Source organism: Phoenix dactylifera, chromosome 12 (assembly GCF_051530095.1).
Source record: "Phoenix dactylifera cultivar Ajwa chromosome 12, Ajwa_hap1_PhDact_Kaust_v1.1, whole genome shotgun sequence".
NCBI classification, from domain to species: Eukaryota; Viridiplantae; Streptophyta; class Magnoliopsida; order Arecales; family Arecaceae; genus Phoenix; species Phoenix dactylifera.
In genome coordinates, this window is record NC_143201.1 from 19,018,902 (window position 1) to 19,036,206 (window position 17,305).

General features: G+C 39.8%; 1 protein-coding gene across 1 annotated transcript; it reads left to right on the plus strand.

Moving 5' to 3' along the window:
* Nucleotides 1-2,055: 2,055 nt before the first annotated feature.
* LOC103700344 (expansin-A15-like) lies at nt 2,056-4,861 on the plus strand. Its single transcript, XM_008782303.4, has 3 exons — nt 2,056-3,028; nt 3,137-3,449; nt 4,039-4,861. The coding sequence occupies exons 1-3, from the start codon at nt 2,902-2,904 to the stop codon at nt 4,343-4,345; spliced, it is 747 nt and encodes a 248-aa protein (XP_008780525.1). The 5' UTR covers nt 2,056-2,901; the 3' UTR covers nt 4,346-4,861.
* The last annotated feature ends 12,444 nt before the right edge of the window (nt 4,862-17,305 follow it).

The window sequence follows — 17,305 nt, forward strand, 5'->3', positions numbered from 1 at the left end:
CATTTGTATGTTCCGATATAACATTTGTATTAGTTGTGGCAATGCCTCCCTTTTCATCAAAAAAAAAAGAAGGGAAAGAAACATTTGTATTAGTTTAATCTTACCTCTCACAGACAGATTAAACTATTACAAAGTTTGTGAAGGAACATACATTTTTTTTTAAAAAAATCTCTTATAATTGGAACAAAACCATAAAGAATGCTCTAGTTGCTAAATGCTCCTTCTGTGAGCTGCATGTCTGTAAAGACTTAACAAAGATTTAGAACTAACGAGGACGGCCTTGTAATTTTCTTTAACTCAGATAAGAACTTGCAATGAATGATGATGAGCCACAAATTCCATGCAGATAGGCTATAGAATTTTGAGTAATATAACAAATTGTAGCTTCTTTTGTTTAAGATAAAAAGGACACTCATGAATCTTCCTTTTTGACCAGAAGAAAAAGTTTACATAATGATTAAGGAGTTGAAATCGGACTAACCTGGGATTGGCCCCAGAGCACTGCAGGACACACACAAAAGTTATGCTTAGTTATAACTGTCCACTATGGGATATGATTTCTCAAATTAACCTTTCAGATAAGAAATAGGAATATAATCCTCACAACAGTAAAAGGATATGGAGTAAGGGACCCAAAAATCTGCTGCACAATTCAAGCTGAGATCATCTGAAATCTTAAGTAACTGCCCACACTAAATCATAAAGCAAAAAAGATAACAAATAAGAAATGGTAAAAGAAAAAAAGGGGGGGAGGTGGTTAGTTGGTTATTGACAGTTGAAGAATTATCTACTAATTCTGTAAGGCATAAAGTTGTATTAGTTCAATAGATATGCTTTTTGAATGATTAAATGTTCCCCCATGACCCCAAAAGCTTCCAGCTTTTGGTTGACCAATTGCATGCCCATAATCCCATTTTAAGGATGAAAGGGAAAAGATGTTAAAAAAGAAATCCTTTCATCCATTGAGCATCTGGTACTGATGGCCAAAGCTTGTAGAACTTATAATATACTCTTAACATTGTGATTTTACATCCTATCAGAAATAATTAAACTATTGATGCTCCTACAAATTTGGGAATGGATCAATCTAGCAACATGTGGTTCTTCGAAAGCTATGTTAATAAGAATGCTTGCTGCAAACAAAGCTCACCTTCTTAATCTTAGATCGCGATCTATGTAAAACATTACTTCATTTTTTTTTTGTTTAAGGGCAGCATTCCAGTGTTATATGAGGTAAGGTGAACTGCCATTGGAATTTTCTAGTCTATAATACCGAAAAACAGTTCTCATTGAATCACTTCTATGATCTTAATTGCAGATCTATGATTTTATCTTAAGATAATTGTTTGCTTCTTGAATGCCTTTATTATTCTATTCTGGTCATCATGAAAGCACAATAATAAAAACTTAAAACACAAATTTTTTGTATTATATAAATTTGGTGTGAGATACAGGATATCATGAAATGATATCAGGTGACTAAGAAGAACTATAGAGGAAAATAAATTGCAAATATGTCATTGAAATTCTTTTGGTCCTACCTTTATTCGAGATGAATTTTTAATTTACAATAACTTAGTGCTTCAATGAATGATTGAGTTCATTATTGTATGTTGTCTACCTCCACCTCTCTGGTGGCTACACCTAAAAGGTCTACTGTCTTTTTCTTCCATCACATCAAACACAACAATTTAGCTGAAGCAAGAAAATCAACTATAAGATACTGATAGCTTGCAGCAGAGCAGTTGGAAAGGTCTGGTTGTTGAGAGAGGAGTCACACATGGACCTGCCTTATCTATTTTCATATGCAATGCAGCTCCCACTCCACAGGATAAGCTTTCAGCTCCTCTGTACCACATCGAGCTAACTGACTTTATTTCAATTAATTTGGTCCAGTGGAACTAAAATGCTTAAATGAAGAAGTTCGGTGCTTTCACAAGTGGGAGACTACTTGCAAGCTAACCACCTAAAAAAATACTGGACACCTCAACCTCAAGCCTGACCGATCTCTCTGTTCTCAGATATAAACCAAGGTGAACGGCTTCAGCTCCAACCGAAGCTTCAACAACCGACAATCTTGATAGTCATGGCAGCCCCACGTCCTGTATCAAACTTGCACCGCACTCTGTCCATACAAACTGACCCCGCATCTGGTATTATTGTACGACACGTCGGTTCAGGTAACGACAAGGTTGACTTTCCTATATAATGAGAACAATTCAGAGGACCTGAGGTACGCAATATGCTGTTTTTCTCACAGAGTCCTCACTCTGCTGAAATATCTCTCTTCCATATTGTTGTCTCGTTATTCTGATTTAGACATTAGAAAATTCTCTACCAAAAATTCTCCGACAAGTGATAAGTCCAGTGTGCCTCAACCAGCCTATTTAGTCCATCTCTAGCCAACCTTTGGATCATTTGGGCCGCGTCGCTAGCCCGATCTGGATACGCGGCAGCACCGCCCATGTGGAGAGTGAGAGAGTATGAGGTATGCAAGGACTTCTGAGTGCTCTTGCCTCTTAAGGACATCTCCAAAACCACACGGTTTCCATCACAAAACCACCTTTGTCGTCATGGAGGCTGGTTTTTCTCTTACCATATCGCTTCAACCCTCGCTCTTGGTCTCTTAGAAGTCCCAAGCGTCACCTAGTTGGAACTTGGAGAAGTGGGGTGAAAACATTCAACTTGCCCATTCAAACATCTATTTAAGGACCTCAATCCCTCTTTATCTCCTCAAAAGAAATCAACATCTCTCTCCTTTTCCCACCTGTTCTTGCCCTTCTCTCTCTTCTCGCACTCATCTCTTCGAGCAATCATTTTTCTCCCATCCTAATGCTCATCATTCACCAATAGCTTCAGACCAAAGTCGTTCTAAAAGATCCCTTACTTCTGCACAGGAGAATGGCTTTGGTTGGGTTTATCTTGCTTGGCTTTCTCCCACTATTCACTGCTGCACACGGGTATGGAGGGGGATGGTCCAGTGCCCATGCTACCTTCTATGGGGGAAGTGATGCTTCTGGGACGATGGGTATGCTTGCATTGTTATTGTAAGGCAGGGATGGCATTATAGTAAGAGAAACTCCATTGAGCTACCATGAAACTGTAATGACCATTGTTGCATCCATTTCCTTGGCAGGTGGGGCTTGTGGCTATGGTAACTTGTACAGCCAAGGGTATGGGACTAACACTGCAGCTTTGAGCACTGCACTCTTTGACAATGGACAAAGTTGCGGGGCTTGTTATGAAATAAGGTGTGCAGATGACCCCAAGTGGTGCCTGCCAAGTTCCATTGTGGTCACAGCAACCAATTTCTGCCCGCCCAACGATGCCCTCCCCAGTGATGCTGGGGGCTGGTGCAACACACCCCTGCAGCATTTTGATCTCTCTCAGCCTGCGTTCTTGCACATTGCTCGGTACAGGGCTGGAATTGTGCCCGTTGCTTATAGAAGGTGGACAAATTTGATTTTGTGTCAACACGTTTATTTTTTTTTTTCTCATGAACTTAGTTTTTAGCTTCTGCTCTTTCCAAATTTGCCTTGCCATTGATCATACAATGAGCACGGATTCTCTGCGACGCGCGTGTGCTGTGCAGCCGTCCATGGCTGCCATAAAGATATGGACGGGAGTCCATGAATGCATGCTGGGTCCATCTTCTAATGGCGTCACATATATCAGGAGGATACGAGTATACTCTCCTATTGCTCCTTGTGCTTGTCATATTTCCATGGAAAATGAATGATCTTTGTGGTGGGTCAGCTTCATAATAATCTTATCAGTTTTCCAACCTGTCGTACTGTCGTCTATTGTTCTATAAAAACATGAGATACGGACCGAATAATTCTCGCATATTATAAGAACGTCGGTAACATCTTGTGGGCCAGCCTGCTGCTTTTCTCCTTCGAGGCTATGCCAAGTGCCTTTCTACTTCTCTTACACCGCATATGATGGCTCCTTCTCTTTTAAGTTTTGTCCAATTCCTATTGTCCTTAAGGCTACTGAGGCGTTGTTCTCTTAGCTGGCTTGGTTTCTGGACTGCAGGGCCCCATGCAGGAGGAGGGGGGGCATCAGGTTCACCATCAATGGTCACTCCTACTTCAACCTGGTGCTCATCACCAATGTTGGAGGTGCTGGGGATGTGCATGCAGTGTCCATCAAAGGATCCGTGACTGGGTGGCAGCCAATGTCCAGGAACTGGGGCCAGAATTGGCAGAGCAACACCTACCTCAATGGCCAGGCCCTCTCCTTCAAGGTCACCGCCGGGGACGGTCGCACTGTGGTCTCTTACAATGTGGCTCCTGCTAGCTGGTCCTTTGGCCAAACCTTCAGTGGGGGTCAATTCCATTAAACTGCTTAGAACCCCATCTCCATCTATCTTCCAAACTTATAGCAGGCAGTGTATTCGTGGTATATATTGACAGTTATGTGTCATTAGGACAAGAAGAGTGATGTATCGATATTAGAAGGGCTTATTTTACTGTGGCTCTTCGCAGTATCTGGTTGTGTGTTTCTCTTGGCCTTCTTTCCAAGGCCTTAAGAGTTAAGACTGCTCTCGAAGGAGAAGAAGAGGGTGGTGCTCTGCTTCTTTCTCTGGGCAAAAATTGGCAGTGGTGGGACTCTTACCCACCCGCCAACTAGCATATAGGGAGATATAAGTGTTTTGGCTACTTTTATCTGTATGCGTTCCTCTGTGTTCCTTTTATCTGTGGTGAGCTTGTTAGAGGAAGAAAGCTCCTTCGGAGTTTATGTAATCAGTTGTTTTCAGTTGCTTGCTGAAAGGCTTTGCTATCTTTAGCCCATTTGCATGGAAGCTGAAATCTGTAGTTACCTAGTAATGAAAAGTATTCTTATAATTGGGTACTAATACTGAGAATTTCCTTCTCATTTTCCCATATTGCAGTTATTTAAGTTGTTTAAAAGCGTGTTAATTACGTTAATCATGTTGGTGTGAGCACTTGCTACGTTTACTTTGGAGACCTGCAAGGAGTGTCAGGAGTACGATAAACTTCAAAATGTAGCACTATAAGTTTTAGAAGGAATTGTGTCAAATGATTCAAATATCCATGATGTAGATTAACCAAAGATTTGGTGAAAGCAAAGATGATTCGGGCATGATCATGACTAATGACGCATGAAGTTGACGATGTGAATCGTTACATATGTTAATAATTGTGTTTTATTCTAAATGCCTTTTACTTTACAACTATCTTTATGATGTGCTATAGCAAAAGGCTAAAGCTATATAATTACCAAACTTTGGACCTAACAGGTAGAGAGTTGGACATTCAATTCATTATTGCCCTTGGGTTGGATTCTCTTCTTACACAACTCTCAGGTTATGGATTGAGTGATAAATGCATTTGGAAGCACAGTTAAACATGATGCTAAAGCAAATTAAATAAGTAATACTCTTGTGATTTCTTTATTTTTCTTGTAAATTCTCCTGCACAATGTGCTTGGACGTGCATCTATTAGTCCGCTTGCAATTGTGAGATCCATTCCGCAAGACTAGCATTAATTTGAATATCCGGAAAAATTTCAGCGATACGCTTAGGTTGATTGGTGCAATTTGCTTTACTTGAAGTGATTTGGTTTACAAGTTAGATGCTTTGCACTCTACTAGCTTTTGCTCTCAATAGACTATCCAGCATTTTGGCTTGGACCAAACTCTAAAACTCTGAAATTTATTTGTGCTAGGCCCTGTTTGGGTTTCAATTGGCTGAATCCAACTTGAAACAGATCAAAACTTGTGGATTGGAAACAGATACGGTTTAGTTCTCTGAGTGAACTCTGAACCATCTTTGACAAATGAAATCACACTTGTCATGTCAAGCAGAAGTTCTTTTTTAAAAAATTTGATTACAATCAAGCTACATATATAGTACTTTATAAGAAATTATAGACTAATGTTGATGGCTCTTCGACTTTAAATGGCTATAAGCAGCAATGACCTCATTATATTTGCGCCAAGCGACTCTGTGTCATCAAACATGGTGCATGAAAGTCATACTACATTTAGGGCATCGCTGTAAACTACAACTTTGATACATTGGAAAGTTCGAATAGTCTGATGATGTGAACTATCGTATGCAATTGCTTGCGCTTGGGGGCATGCCAGGCTAGATAAGTTCTTCATTTCCTAGTAACAGTTTTGGGATTCTCAGGTCTTCAATCTAGTGTAAATTGTACCCATCACCAGTCGCAATGGTTTGTGATGCAACTCAACAAGATGGTAGGTGACATGGTAGTTATGGATACTTTGTAGCAGGGGTGATGATGAACTTCGATTTCCCTTCACTTTTTCGGATAAACAATTGGATACGTTGTTGAAACTTATGCAACCATATGGAGAAAGCAAATGTTTTCAATGCAATACTTCTGTGCTTGCAAAGCATGCGTATTGAATGCATATGCTTATCTTATGGCTGAGTTGAGAGAATAAGAAATACAAATTTCTTGTCTATTTATAGTGACAATTTTCTTTTCTTTCTCAAGTTGCATTGGAGATATAAGCTACTCAACACCTTAGCTATTCTGGATTGGCTATCCTATGATGTTCTTTTATCTAAGCCAGATCAAAACCATACTCTTCCCCAACTAACCTCAAATTCTTCTGCAGTGGCTGCAAGGACTTAACAGAGAATGATAAAGTTGAGGTAGAAAAGGAGAGAGAGAGGCTGTATTCACAACAAAAAATGGCGACTGTTTTAATGGAGGCCTCTTGGAATTTCCTAGCCTTTGCAGGCATTTTAAACAAATAATACCACAAGCATCAAATGTAACAGATTTTTTTCTTTCCGACCCTTGCGGCACTAGATGTGATGTATGTGCATGTTAATGTAGGTGATGATGCCCTTAAAATCAAATTCCAAAAAATTCTACACTTTATGCCGGCTTTCCAAAGAACTTGGAATTCAATCCAGAACACATGTTACTGAGGGGATTCCTTGCTGCTGTTCTATTATTTTGCCTATTTATTGGTCTGTATTGAAGGATCAGGAGAGCTTTGATACATCTGACTCCAATTGAATCAGTTTGGTTCTCTGTCTGGTGCTTACATAATGTATCATCCACCAAAATATGCTATAAACGCCAATAGTTGTTTCCTCTCAAATATAAAATTATGCTAGTCTCCTGCAAGGTACCTTCAGAACTAAATGGTATTTATTACTTAACGACCTTGTAACTTTTGAAATTAATCATTTACTTCTTTATGTTCTACGCTCTAAAGATTTCATGCATACCTAATTTTCACATCATATTATGTCATGTTCTGCACACCAGTGGCCAGCCATGTATGATGGAACATCATGTCCTTTTTCATGAAATCAAACAAGGTACGTCACTTTCTTTCTACCTCTTCTGCCCAAAGAAACAGAAGTTCCCTATGTAGAAGATTGTCTTCTAGCCTAAATCTCAATCAGTGATCATTCGAAAATGCGTAGTTATTGGAATATTTTTCCTTCTTCCCTTACAGATTTTACGCCAATTAAAAATCTAATTGCTGGATATCACGTAATCTTTCTCCACACAAAAATGGCTGGGCCATTTCCTGGTAGGATTGGGATTGCATCTTTAAGAAGAATTCACCTTTCTTCATGTGCATCCACCATTGGATTATCCGCCACATAAATCTCAAATCACTCCGAATTCTATCATTCATTTGCTTGCATAGATCTCAAAGTGACTGGTGAGTGGATTCGGGGGAAAGAAGATGAATCCTTCTTTCGCATGAAAGATGCAACCTCTATCCTTCCTCATATATGATTGGACCTTTCGAGGTGAAATTTTTAAAAGGTGGTGGGTGTTGCGGAATGCCACGGTACGTATGAAGCTCCCCTAGGTCTTCAAAAGATCAGGACCGTCAACATGTTCAAGTGGTATGATGCTGACACAGCTTAGCACTATCCCCCTCTTTCACATCATCTTGTTTCATCATCTGGAGATCAAAGGGTGGCAGGACATGAAGAAACCGAGAGCACCAACCAAGGAACTACATTTAAGAACTGCAGCCTACCAAAATGAGAGGCCACTTAATTCATGTCAACTCTGCTCCACCATTACTCCGGATAAGAAGAAGAGCTTGTTAATGGTAATGTCTAGGTAACAATTCAGGATTTCATCCAAAAAGCTTATCCAGAAGGTATTATTTGGATTTCTTGATCCTGTATAAGTATTCAAAATTTTCATGTCTTTTAGTTTATTACCATTGAATTGGGTAGGCGGATTCTTATAAGATATAGTATGATAATGACCTTTATGTTTGGATTTCAAGAAGGTAGGCAATGTTGGCATTCCTCGGGTTTGAAATCCGGTTGCAACTTAACCGGATGGGGACCCTTGGAGAACCTTTTGCACACCTCTTAGATGTAATGCACAACACCATCGTCCACACTGAGGGGCTAGTTTAAATAGATCATGGATTAGGTTGTTAGCACAACCTTTTAATTTTTTTGTAACATAGTTGAATATGGATTTTTAGTAGGAAAGATTCTGACCACCCTGTGATGAGCATGAGATAGGGATAAGAAGAAAAGGTAACCATATCGGAATGTATAATGGGAGTTAAACGTTACGGCCATGTAACTAGTGACTGCTCATCTCACAACGATTATTTGCATGTCATTTCTTTGAGCGTACCATCAAATTCCAACCCTAATCTGATTTAGTGAGAATCATGGATTACAAGACTAAGAGTATTAATATGAAGAAGATCCATGCATGTTTTCTATTGCTTTGAATTGATAAATATTGAAATAGTTATAGTATCCTAGACACTATAGTTTTCTTATAATTTATGTATTAGACCTCTCCTTGAATCAAGCAAATAGCATCCATATCATGATCAAGTCTCCTGATCATGGTAGCATCCTTTCTACATGTATGGATATATTTTCATTGAAGTTGTATTACTACTAGAATGTGGTTTAAATTTTCAATAAAAAATATTTAAATAAAAATAATGATATATGTTATAAGAAAGATTTGAACCTTGGTGCTTAAATATCCAAATGCCCTAGAGCTGCCCGGCTTTGATGGGATAGCAGAAATAGTGCTGAGATAAAGATTTTGTTTTTTTGGTTGGTTTTTGGGTGGGGAGGGGTTGGATAGATGATCAGATATACATCACACACACACACACACACACACACACACACACACACACACACACACACACATCAAAGAATTAAGTTGGCATTATATAGTAGAATAGGCATGGATGATTGCATATCTCCAATAAGTTGGAGTTTGATGCCAAGAACGCCCATAAGTTAGAATTTACTGTAAGAACCTCTTTTTTTATATTTTTGCATCTCAATAACTATTGGATGTACCTATCTTTTTTGAGTATAGTTATAGGCATTGAACCATTGTTGGTGACAGTGATATGATTGGCATATGCCCGCATGCAGTAAACATAGAAATTAGACTACGAAAATAATTTACAAAGGTGCAATTTTGCATTGCTTTCATGTTTCTATTTTCAGAAACATGAAATGGTCAATTATTTTTAAAAATATAAGCATGTTGTTCCTAGTGTTGGTGATGGTAGCAATGACAGAAAATAATGGAGGCACAAGTGGCTTTGGTGGCAAGGTGGCGATGGCATAGTGGAGGTGGCAAAAATGGTGGTGGTAGAGGCGGTGATGACAAGAGCACTAATAATGTGGCAGAGGTGACAACAATGACAATGATGATATAGTGGAAATGGTGGTAGCCATTGTTGTGGCAAGGATACAAGTTATGCAGTGGAGGTAATAATGATGGCAGTGGAGGCAGTAATACTAAGGCTATGGTCGTGGCAAGAATTATAGTAATATGACAAAGATGGTAATAATTCAATAGTGGTTTAATGAAGGCTGTAAGGATGGTGGGGGTAGTGGTGCGAGCGACAGTAGAAATAATAGCCACGGCGATAGTGGAGGTAATGGTTGTGGTGGTATAGGTGGTGGTGATGGTGGAGGTAAAAATATAAGTTTTTTATTTTTAAAAGTATTGAAAGTAAGAATTTTTTTAATTTTACTTTTTTTTACAAATAGTGAAAAATAGAAAATAAAAATGATTTAGAGAGCTATTCAACATCTCTTTTATCCCTTGTTTACTATTTTTAAAATTAAAATCATAGAAAGTGAGATAGAAACATGCTTTGTGCTATTATTTTTATTTACTACTTTTTAAAGTTCATGTTAATTATGTGTCGAGAAAAACAAAAATAAGAAATTCTTACTTTTAATATATTCAAAAAATAAAAAACTCACATTTTTTTACCTCCACTACTATCATCACCGTTGTTGCCACCACCAACAATGTTACTATTTTCACCATACCGCCGCTACCAATCATTACCACTTTTGTTATATTATTGGCATTGCTGCCACCATCATTTTCATTATTGCACACTGCCACCAGCATTTTCCTTTACTGTATAGTTGGCACCCTTCCAATCACCATCATTTTCATTGCCTCTCCTACAATGCTATTGCTAAAGGAATAGGAGATGTGCCCCATAAAGAAAGAGCGAGCGCTCACTACTATTTATTAACTATTTCAAACTTTTTTATCTTATTTTTATTAAACTTCTCTGACGAGAGTTGTATCCTGTAATAACCCCAAAATATTTTTTTTATATAAAAAGAGATAGAATAGTCCTTTTCAATTAATATAAGGGGTAAAATAGGAAAGAATCAAAAGATAATGGCATAGTTGTAGATGCATTGAAGTGGTAAGGGTAAAATTGGAAGGAATCAAAAGTTAATGGCATAACGGTAGATATGTTGAAGTGTTAGGAGCAAAATGAAAATTTAATAATATTAAACAAAGGGTGAATAGTGTTTTGATGTGATTTAATTAGGGGGTTTGCTGTGGCTTTTGGATGGAAACCGAGAGGGAGTCTCAGACGGACAGAGAGGAAGAAAAAGAAGGAGAGGAAATGAAAGGAAGAAAGGAAGAGGAAAGGAAAGGAAGAAAGGAAGAGGAAGGAGATCCCGGTTGCGCTGCCAGCTAAAGGGAAAAGTGTAGATCTCCTTCCCCTTTACGCAAGGACCTCGATTTCCAAAAAAAAAAAGGTAAATATCCGTCCCTATCTAGTCTTTTGATGACATTAGGCTATACAAAGGGTGGATATAGTCTAGAGGGGTCAGATAAGGGTTGTAGAGGCGGTTAAAAAAGGAAGAATCAGATTTTGACAAATTTTTCCGACACTACGGAAAAATTGTGTCGAAGTCCCAACTTCGGCGAATTATTTAGGGGGTCAAACGACCTCCGATAGCAATGTATTTTACCTCTTTGGAATTCCCTATGAGCATAGAATGTTAGGTAAAAATTTTATCAAATTTGGAGTTCTGAAAGTGGATCAAAACCGGGATGAAGTAACCCACTGTCAGTTCGGGTTACTGTTCATCCGGGTGGAAAATAGGGGATTTCATGCTATAATAGGGTATTAAGCCTAGATCAAGCTAAAAGGGACCTTGTACTCATGCAAGGGAGTCCCTAATACATATAAATGGTAAGTTAATTAATTAAAAAGAAAAAGAAGAAAGAAAAGAAAAGATTTAGGGAATGGGGGAGTTGAATCAATTAAAGTTCCCTATGTTATAATTGGCACGTAGATTATAGCCCTTGATACAAGACTAAATGTATTGTAAATGCATGTCACAGTTGGGCAAGAAGCTAGGGAACAAGAGGAAGAAGTCCCCTGCTGCCTACTGTAAAATTCTAGAGGCGTATCGAGGCCGTGCCGGATTGGCAGGTGAGTGGGAGTCATGTACTTTGCACCATGAGCATCCTTAATTCATTTTCATGAATGTCGCCAAGTGTGAATTGATTCCACTTGAGCATATTGATTGATATTGTAGTAGATTCCTCTATAATCTTGATTCTCCATGCTTGATTATTCGGTACATGCATTTGAGGGAACATTGAGAGGAATTACGAGGGGTTGATGAGTAATTAAATTGGATCTGAATTGTGAAATGACTTCTTTTGTAAATTGATTTCATTTCCTCTATTTCAAAGACTTGTGAGTGGTAGCCTTGATTATACTCTTTTATGAGTAGTTAAATTGGATCTGAATTGTGAAATGATTTCTTTTGTAAATTGATTTCATTTCCTCCATTTCAAAGACTTGTGAGTGGTAGCCTTGATTATACTCTTTATGAGTAATTAAATTGGATCTGAATTGTGAAATGACTTCTTTTGTAAATTGATTTCATTTTCTCTATTTCAAAGATTTGTAGAGCCCATTTCAGTGGTATATTGAGTTGCATTGCACACCCTTGACCCCTCACTCTCAACCCTAATGTTAGTTTATGATTGGGTCGGAGTCGAGTGAGTGGTAGTCTTAATTATGCTCCTTTTTAGTATAGTATTGGGAGGGTGCATTATGACATTTATGCATGGCTTGGCAGTATCTGCAGGACACCTATAGTCGATGGGGTTGAACATCGGCCTTTGTGCACATAGTAGCCTTCTGGGTGGGCGGAGCCCAGTCCCTTCCTAGGGGGGACACGGCCCTAGGCGTAGGATCGGCCGGTCCTACGACTTATATTCTGCTTGCCGCCGGGCATAGTAAGACCCCGCGAGGTGCAGTATGGCTTTCCGCGGATGTAGAATTTCCGCGAGGTGCCGTTTAGTATGTAGATGTGAGATGGATTTCTGTTCTGGATACTGGCCAGCATTTATATGATCAGTGTGGTGTCTTATCCTGCATATGCATGTGACAGTAGGGAGTTGTTGCTGGTTCGCCTGGGGCGTAAAACCCACCTCCCGATAGCTGTCTAGCATTTATGTTATCGGTATGGTGTCTTATCCTGCATATGCATGTGACAGTAGGGAGTTGTTGCTGGTTCGCCTGGGGCGTAAAACCCACCTTCCGACAGCTGTCTAGTGATGATTTACATATTGGTGTGGTGTCATATTCGATGTATGCATATGGCAGTAGGGAGTTGTTGCTGGTTCGCCTGGGGCGTAAAACCCACCTCCCGATAGCTGTCTTGTTGATGATTCAGCCTATTGACACCTGATTTATATGATTCAGTACTATGACCTGTTGAACATATTCATGAGTAGCATATATGTTGACTTGATTATTCCATATATGCTTCAGATGAGTTGATATTGATTGTGGTGATATTGATGATTTACTCCATATTCTTTATGTTGAGTTCATGTTCATCTTGTTATTGATCTTGAGATTTTACCTCGAGCCATGATTATATCTTGTCTCATGTGCATAGTACTCTCTACTCCACTCACTGAGTATTTATATACTCACTCCCCAATTTGATGTTTTTGATTGCAGGAAAGGTATTGTATAGAGAGGAGCAGGATTAGTGGTTGCCTGCTAGCTGTGCCGCTCCATAGTATAGTATAGTATAGTATAATGTAGATAGAGGTTTATACCCTTTTGGTGTATTATAAACCTTCTATTGTATATAGTGTATAGTTACAGTCATAGATCCTGTTGTGGATATGGGTTTGACCATGGATGGAATGGGAACCAGATTTTTATACATATGAGTTATATGCCTGAGATAATGTATTGTTATATATTGTCCAGGTTCATTATGTGACGGATTATGTGATTGCTGCTCTGACAGGTAGTGTGTTGTATGTATTGAGATAATCCTGACAGGTCACTATAGGAAAAGTGATCATTTTGTGCATGCATCATGCCAAATTTTTCAAGATTTATTGATGATTGATAGGTAGTAGGGTTCTACGCGGTGGCTGGTGGCCTTATGCCTACCCGCACCCTAGGACCGTTGCGGCGGCCCGCCGGGAACGGGGCGGGGGTCGTGACAAAGCTTGGTATCAGAGCAAAGGTTAAATAAGAGTCCTGTCAGAGCAATAGGATGAGTCAGGATTAAGTATAGGATTATACTATGGAGCATAGAATTTTTCTGTATGTTATTTTATGAGTCATTTACAACTCAGTAAAATATATCATGACTCAGTGTGTAACGACCATCCTCTCTTTTTGACTTTTTTAGAGAGATATAAAGAATACCTCCAAGGAGAGGACCTGCTCGTCCTGGAAGGAGGATGGAGCCAGATATAGCATTGGATGCGGGTTCTGCACATGTCGAGCCCCAAAGAGAAAAACCTCCTCCTGCTGATAGACGGAGGGTTGATGATCAAGGAGAGGTAGGAAGTAGAGATGCATTAATGGAACAGTTACTGGCGGAGAATCAGGCTCTGAGGGAGCAGATTGCTCGGGGGAAATCTCCTGCCCCGTCAGTAGTATCCATCCCACCTCCTGTAGTTGTGCCAAGAAGTTTGGCCAGGCGGGATCTAGATGATGAGGGGATTACTGCACAGGAATTTCTGAGGCTCAGAACCCCAGAGTTTAAGGGGAAAGAAGGTGAAGATCCTCAGAGATTCCTGGAGGAGACTGAAAAGATGATACGGAGACTGCCCTGTTCTGATGCAAGGGCAATAGAACTTGTAGGGCTCACAATGAAAGAAGATGCCTGGGGCTGGTACCAGAGGCACGTGGAGGACAGATTGTACAGTAGGAATCCTCCAACCTGGGAAGAGTTCAGGCAAGCAGTGATGGATGAGTTCTTGTCTCCAGCTGAGAGGCAGAATCGGGCTCTTCAGTTTGAGAGGCTGAAGCAGATGCCTGGAATGAGCGTATCTGAGTACGCTCGTGAGTTCACTAGATTGGGAAAGTATGCTCCTTACATCATCCCCACTGAAGCTGCCAGGATAGAAAGATTCAGGCGGGGTCTGATTTCCCCGCTTCATAATGCAGTACTGGCAGTAGAGGTCCCCACCTTATCTAGGCTGATTGATAAAGCAAAACAGTGGGAGACCAGAAACAAAGAGGAAAGAGCTGAAAGAGAACAGAGGAAAATGAGTATGGGGAAAGGGCAAAGCAGTAGAGATAGATCTGAGGGAGTAGATCTCTCGGAGGGCCCGATGGAGCAGTTTGTACGCTCAGCTCCACCTGCCCCACGTAAGAGGAAATGGAGGGAAAGAGGTCAATCACAAGATACTTTTCTACCATCAGTACCTCGTCCTCCAGTCACTATGGCCAGAACTGAATCTAGGTTCCAATCATGGCCAGTATGTGGCATATGTGGGAAGCAGCACCCTGGCAGATGCAGAATGGGTCAGGGAGTGTGCTACAGATGTGGACAGCCGGGTCATTTTGTCAGAGAATGCCCGCAGGGTGCCACCCAGCAGTTTGTGCCTTTGGCATCCTATCCTTCTGTGCAGATGGACAGGCCTAGTAGTAGGCAGCCTGTAGGCAGAGGTAGAGGTCAAGCACAAACATCACAGCAGAGTGCTGGACCATCTCAACTGTCAGCTCCAGTAGGCAGAGGGCAAGGAAGGGTGTTCACGGTAAATCCACAGGAAGCACAGACATCGAATGCAGCTATGACAGGTAATTTACTCTTTTAAATTCGAGGACGAATTTTATATAAGGGGGGGAGGATGTAATAACCCCAAAATATTTTTTTTATATAAAAAGGGATAGAATAGTCCTTTTCAATTAATATAAGGGGTAAAATAAGAAAGAATCAAAAGATAATGGCATAGTTGTAGATGCATTGAAGTGGTAAGGGTAAAATTGGAAGGAATCAAAAGTTAATGGCATAACGGTAGATATGTTGAAGTGTTAGGGGCAAAATGGGAATTTAATAATATTAAACAAAGGGTGAATAGTGTTTTGATGTGATTTAATTAGGGGGTTTGCTGTGGCTTTTGGATGGAAACCGAGAGGGAGTCTCAGACGGACAGAGAGGAAGAAAAAGAAGGAGAGGAAAGGAAAGAAAGAAAGGAAGAGGAAAGAAAAGGAAGAAAGGAAGAGGAAGGAGATCCCGGTTGCGCTGCCAGCTAAAGGGAAAAGTGTAGATCTCCTTCCCCTTTACGCAAGGACCTCGATTTCCAAAAAGAAAAAGGTAAATATCCGTCCCTATCTAGTCTTTTGATGACATTAGGCTATACAAAGGGTGGATATAGTCTAGAGGGGTCGGATAAGGGTTGTAGAGGCGGTTAAAAAAGGAAGAATCAGATTTTGACAAATTTTTCCGACACTACGGAAAAATTGTGTCGAAGTCCCAACTTCGGCGAATTATTTAGGGGGTCAAACGACCTCCGATAGCAATGCATTTTACCTCTTTGGAATTCCCTATGAGCATAGAATGTTAGGTAAAAATTTTATCAAATTTGGAGTTCTGAAAGTGGATCAAAACCGGGATGAAGTAACCCACTGTCAGTTCGGGTTACTGTTTATCCGGGTGGAAAATAGGGGATTTCATGCTATAATAGGGTATTAAGCCTAGATCAAGCTAAAAGGGACCTTGTACTCATGCAAGGGAGTCCCTAATACATATAAATGGTAAGTTAATTAATTAAAAAGAAAAAGAAGAAAGAAAAGAAAAGATTTAGGGAATGGGGGAGTTGAATCAATTAAAGTTCCCTATGTTATAATTGGCACGTAGATTATAGCCCTTGATACAAGACTAAATGTATTGTAAATGCATGTCACAGTTGGGCAAGAAGCTAGGGAACAAGAAGAAGAAGTCCCCTGCTGCCTACTGTAAAATTCTAGAGGCGTATCGAGGCCGTGCCGGATTGGCAGGTGAGTGGGAGTCATGTACTTTGCACCATGAGCATCCTTAATTCATTTTCATGAATGTCGCCAAGTGTGAATTGATTCCACTTGAGCATATTGATTGATATTGTAGTAGATTCCTCTATAATCTTGATTCTCCATGCTTGATTATTCGGTACATGCATTTGAGGGAACATTGAGAGGAATTACGAGGGGTTGATGAGTAATTAAATTGGATCTGAATTGTGAAATGACTTCTTTTGTAAATTGATTTCATTTCCTCTATTTCAAAGACTTGTGAGTGGTAGCCTTGATTATACTCTTTTATGAGTAGTTAAATTGGATCTGAATTGTGAAATGATTTCTTTTGTAAATTGATTTCATTTCCTCCATTTCAAAGACTTGTGAGTGGTAGCCTTGATTATACTCTTTATGAGTAATTAAATTGGATCTGAATTGTGAAATGACTTCTTTTGTAAATTGATTTCATTTTCTCTATTTCAAAGATTTGTAGAGCCCATTTCAGTGGTATATTGAGTTGCATTGCACACCCTTGACCCCTCACTCCCAACCCTAATGTTAGTTTATGATTGGGTCGGAGTCGAGTGAGTGGTAGTCTTAATTATGCTCCTTTTTAGTAGAGTATTGGGAGGGTGCATTATGACATTTATGCATGGCTTTGCAGTATCTGCAGGACACCTATAGTCGATGGGGTTGAACATCGGCCTTTGTGCACATAGTAGC

Coding starts and splice junctions, on each gene's coding strand:
- LOC103700344 (XM_008782303.4), top strand. CDS start 2,902: ATGGCTTTGGTTGGGTTTATCTTGCTTGGCTTTCTCCCACTATTCACT. Junction 3,029..3,136: donor TGATGCTTCTGGGACGATGG/GTATGCTTGCAT, acceptor TTTCCTTGGCAG/GTGGGGCTTGTGGCTATGGT. Junction 3,450..4,038: donor GTGCCCGTTGCTTATAGAAG/GTGGACAAATTT, acceptor TCTGGACTGCAG/GGCCCCATGCAGGAGGAGGG.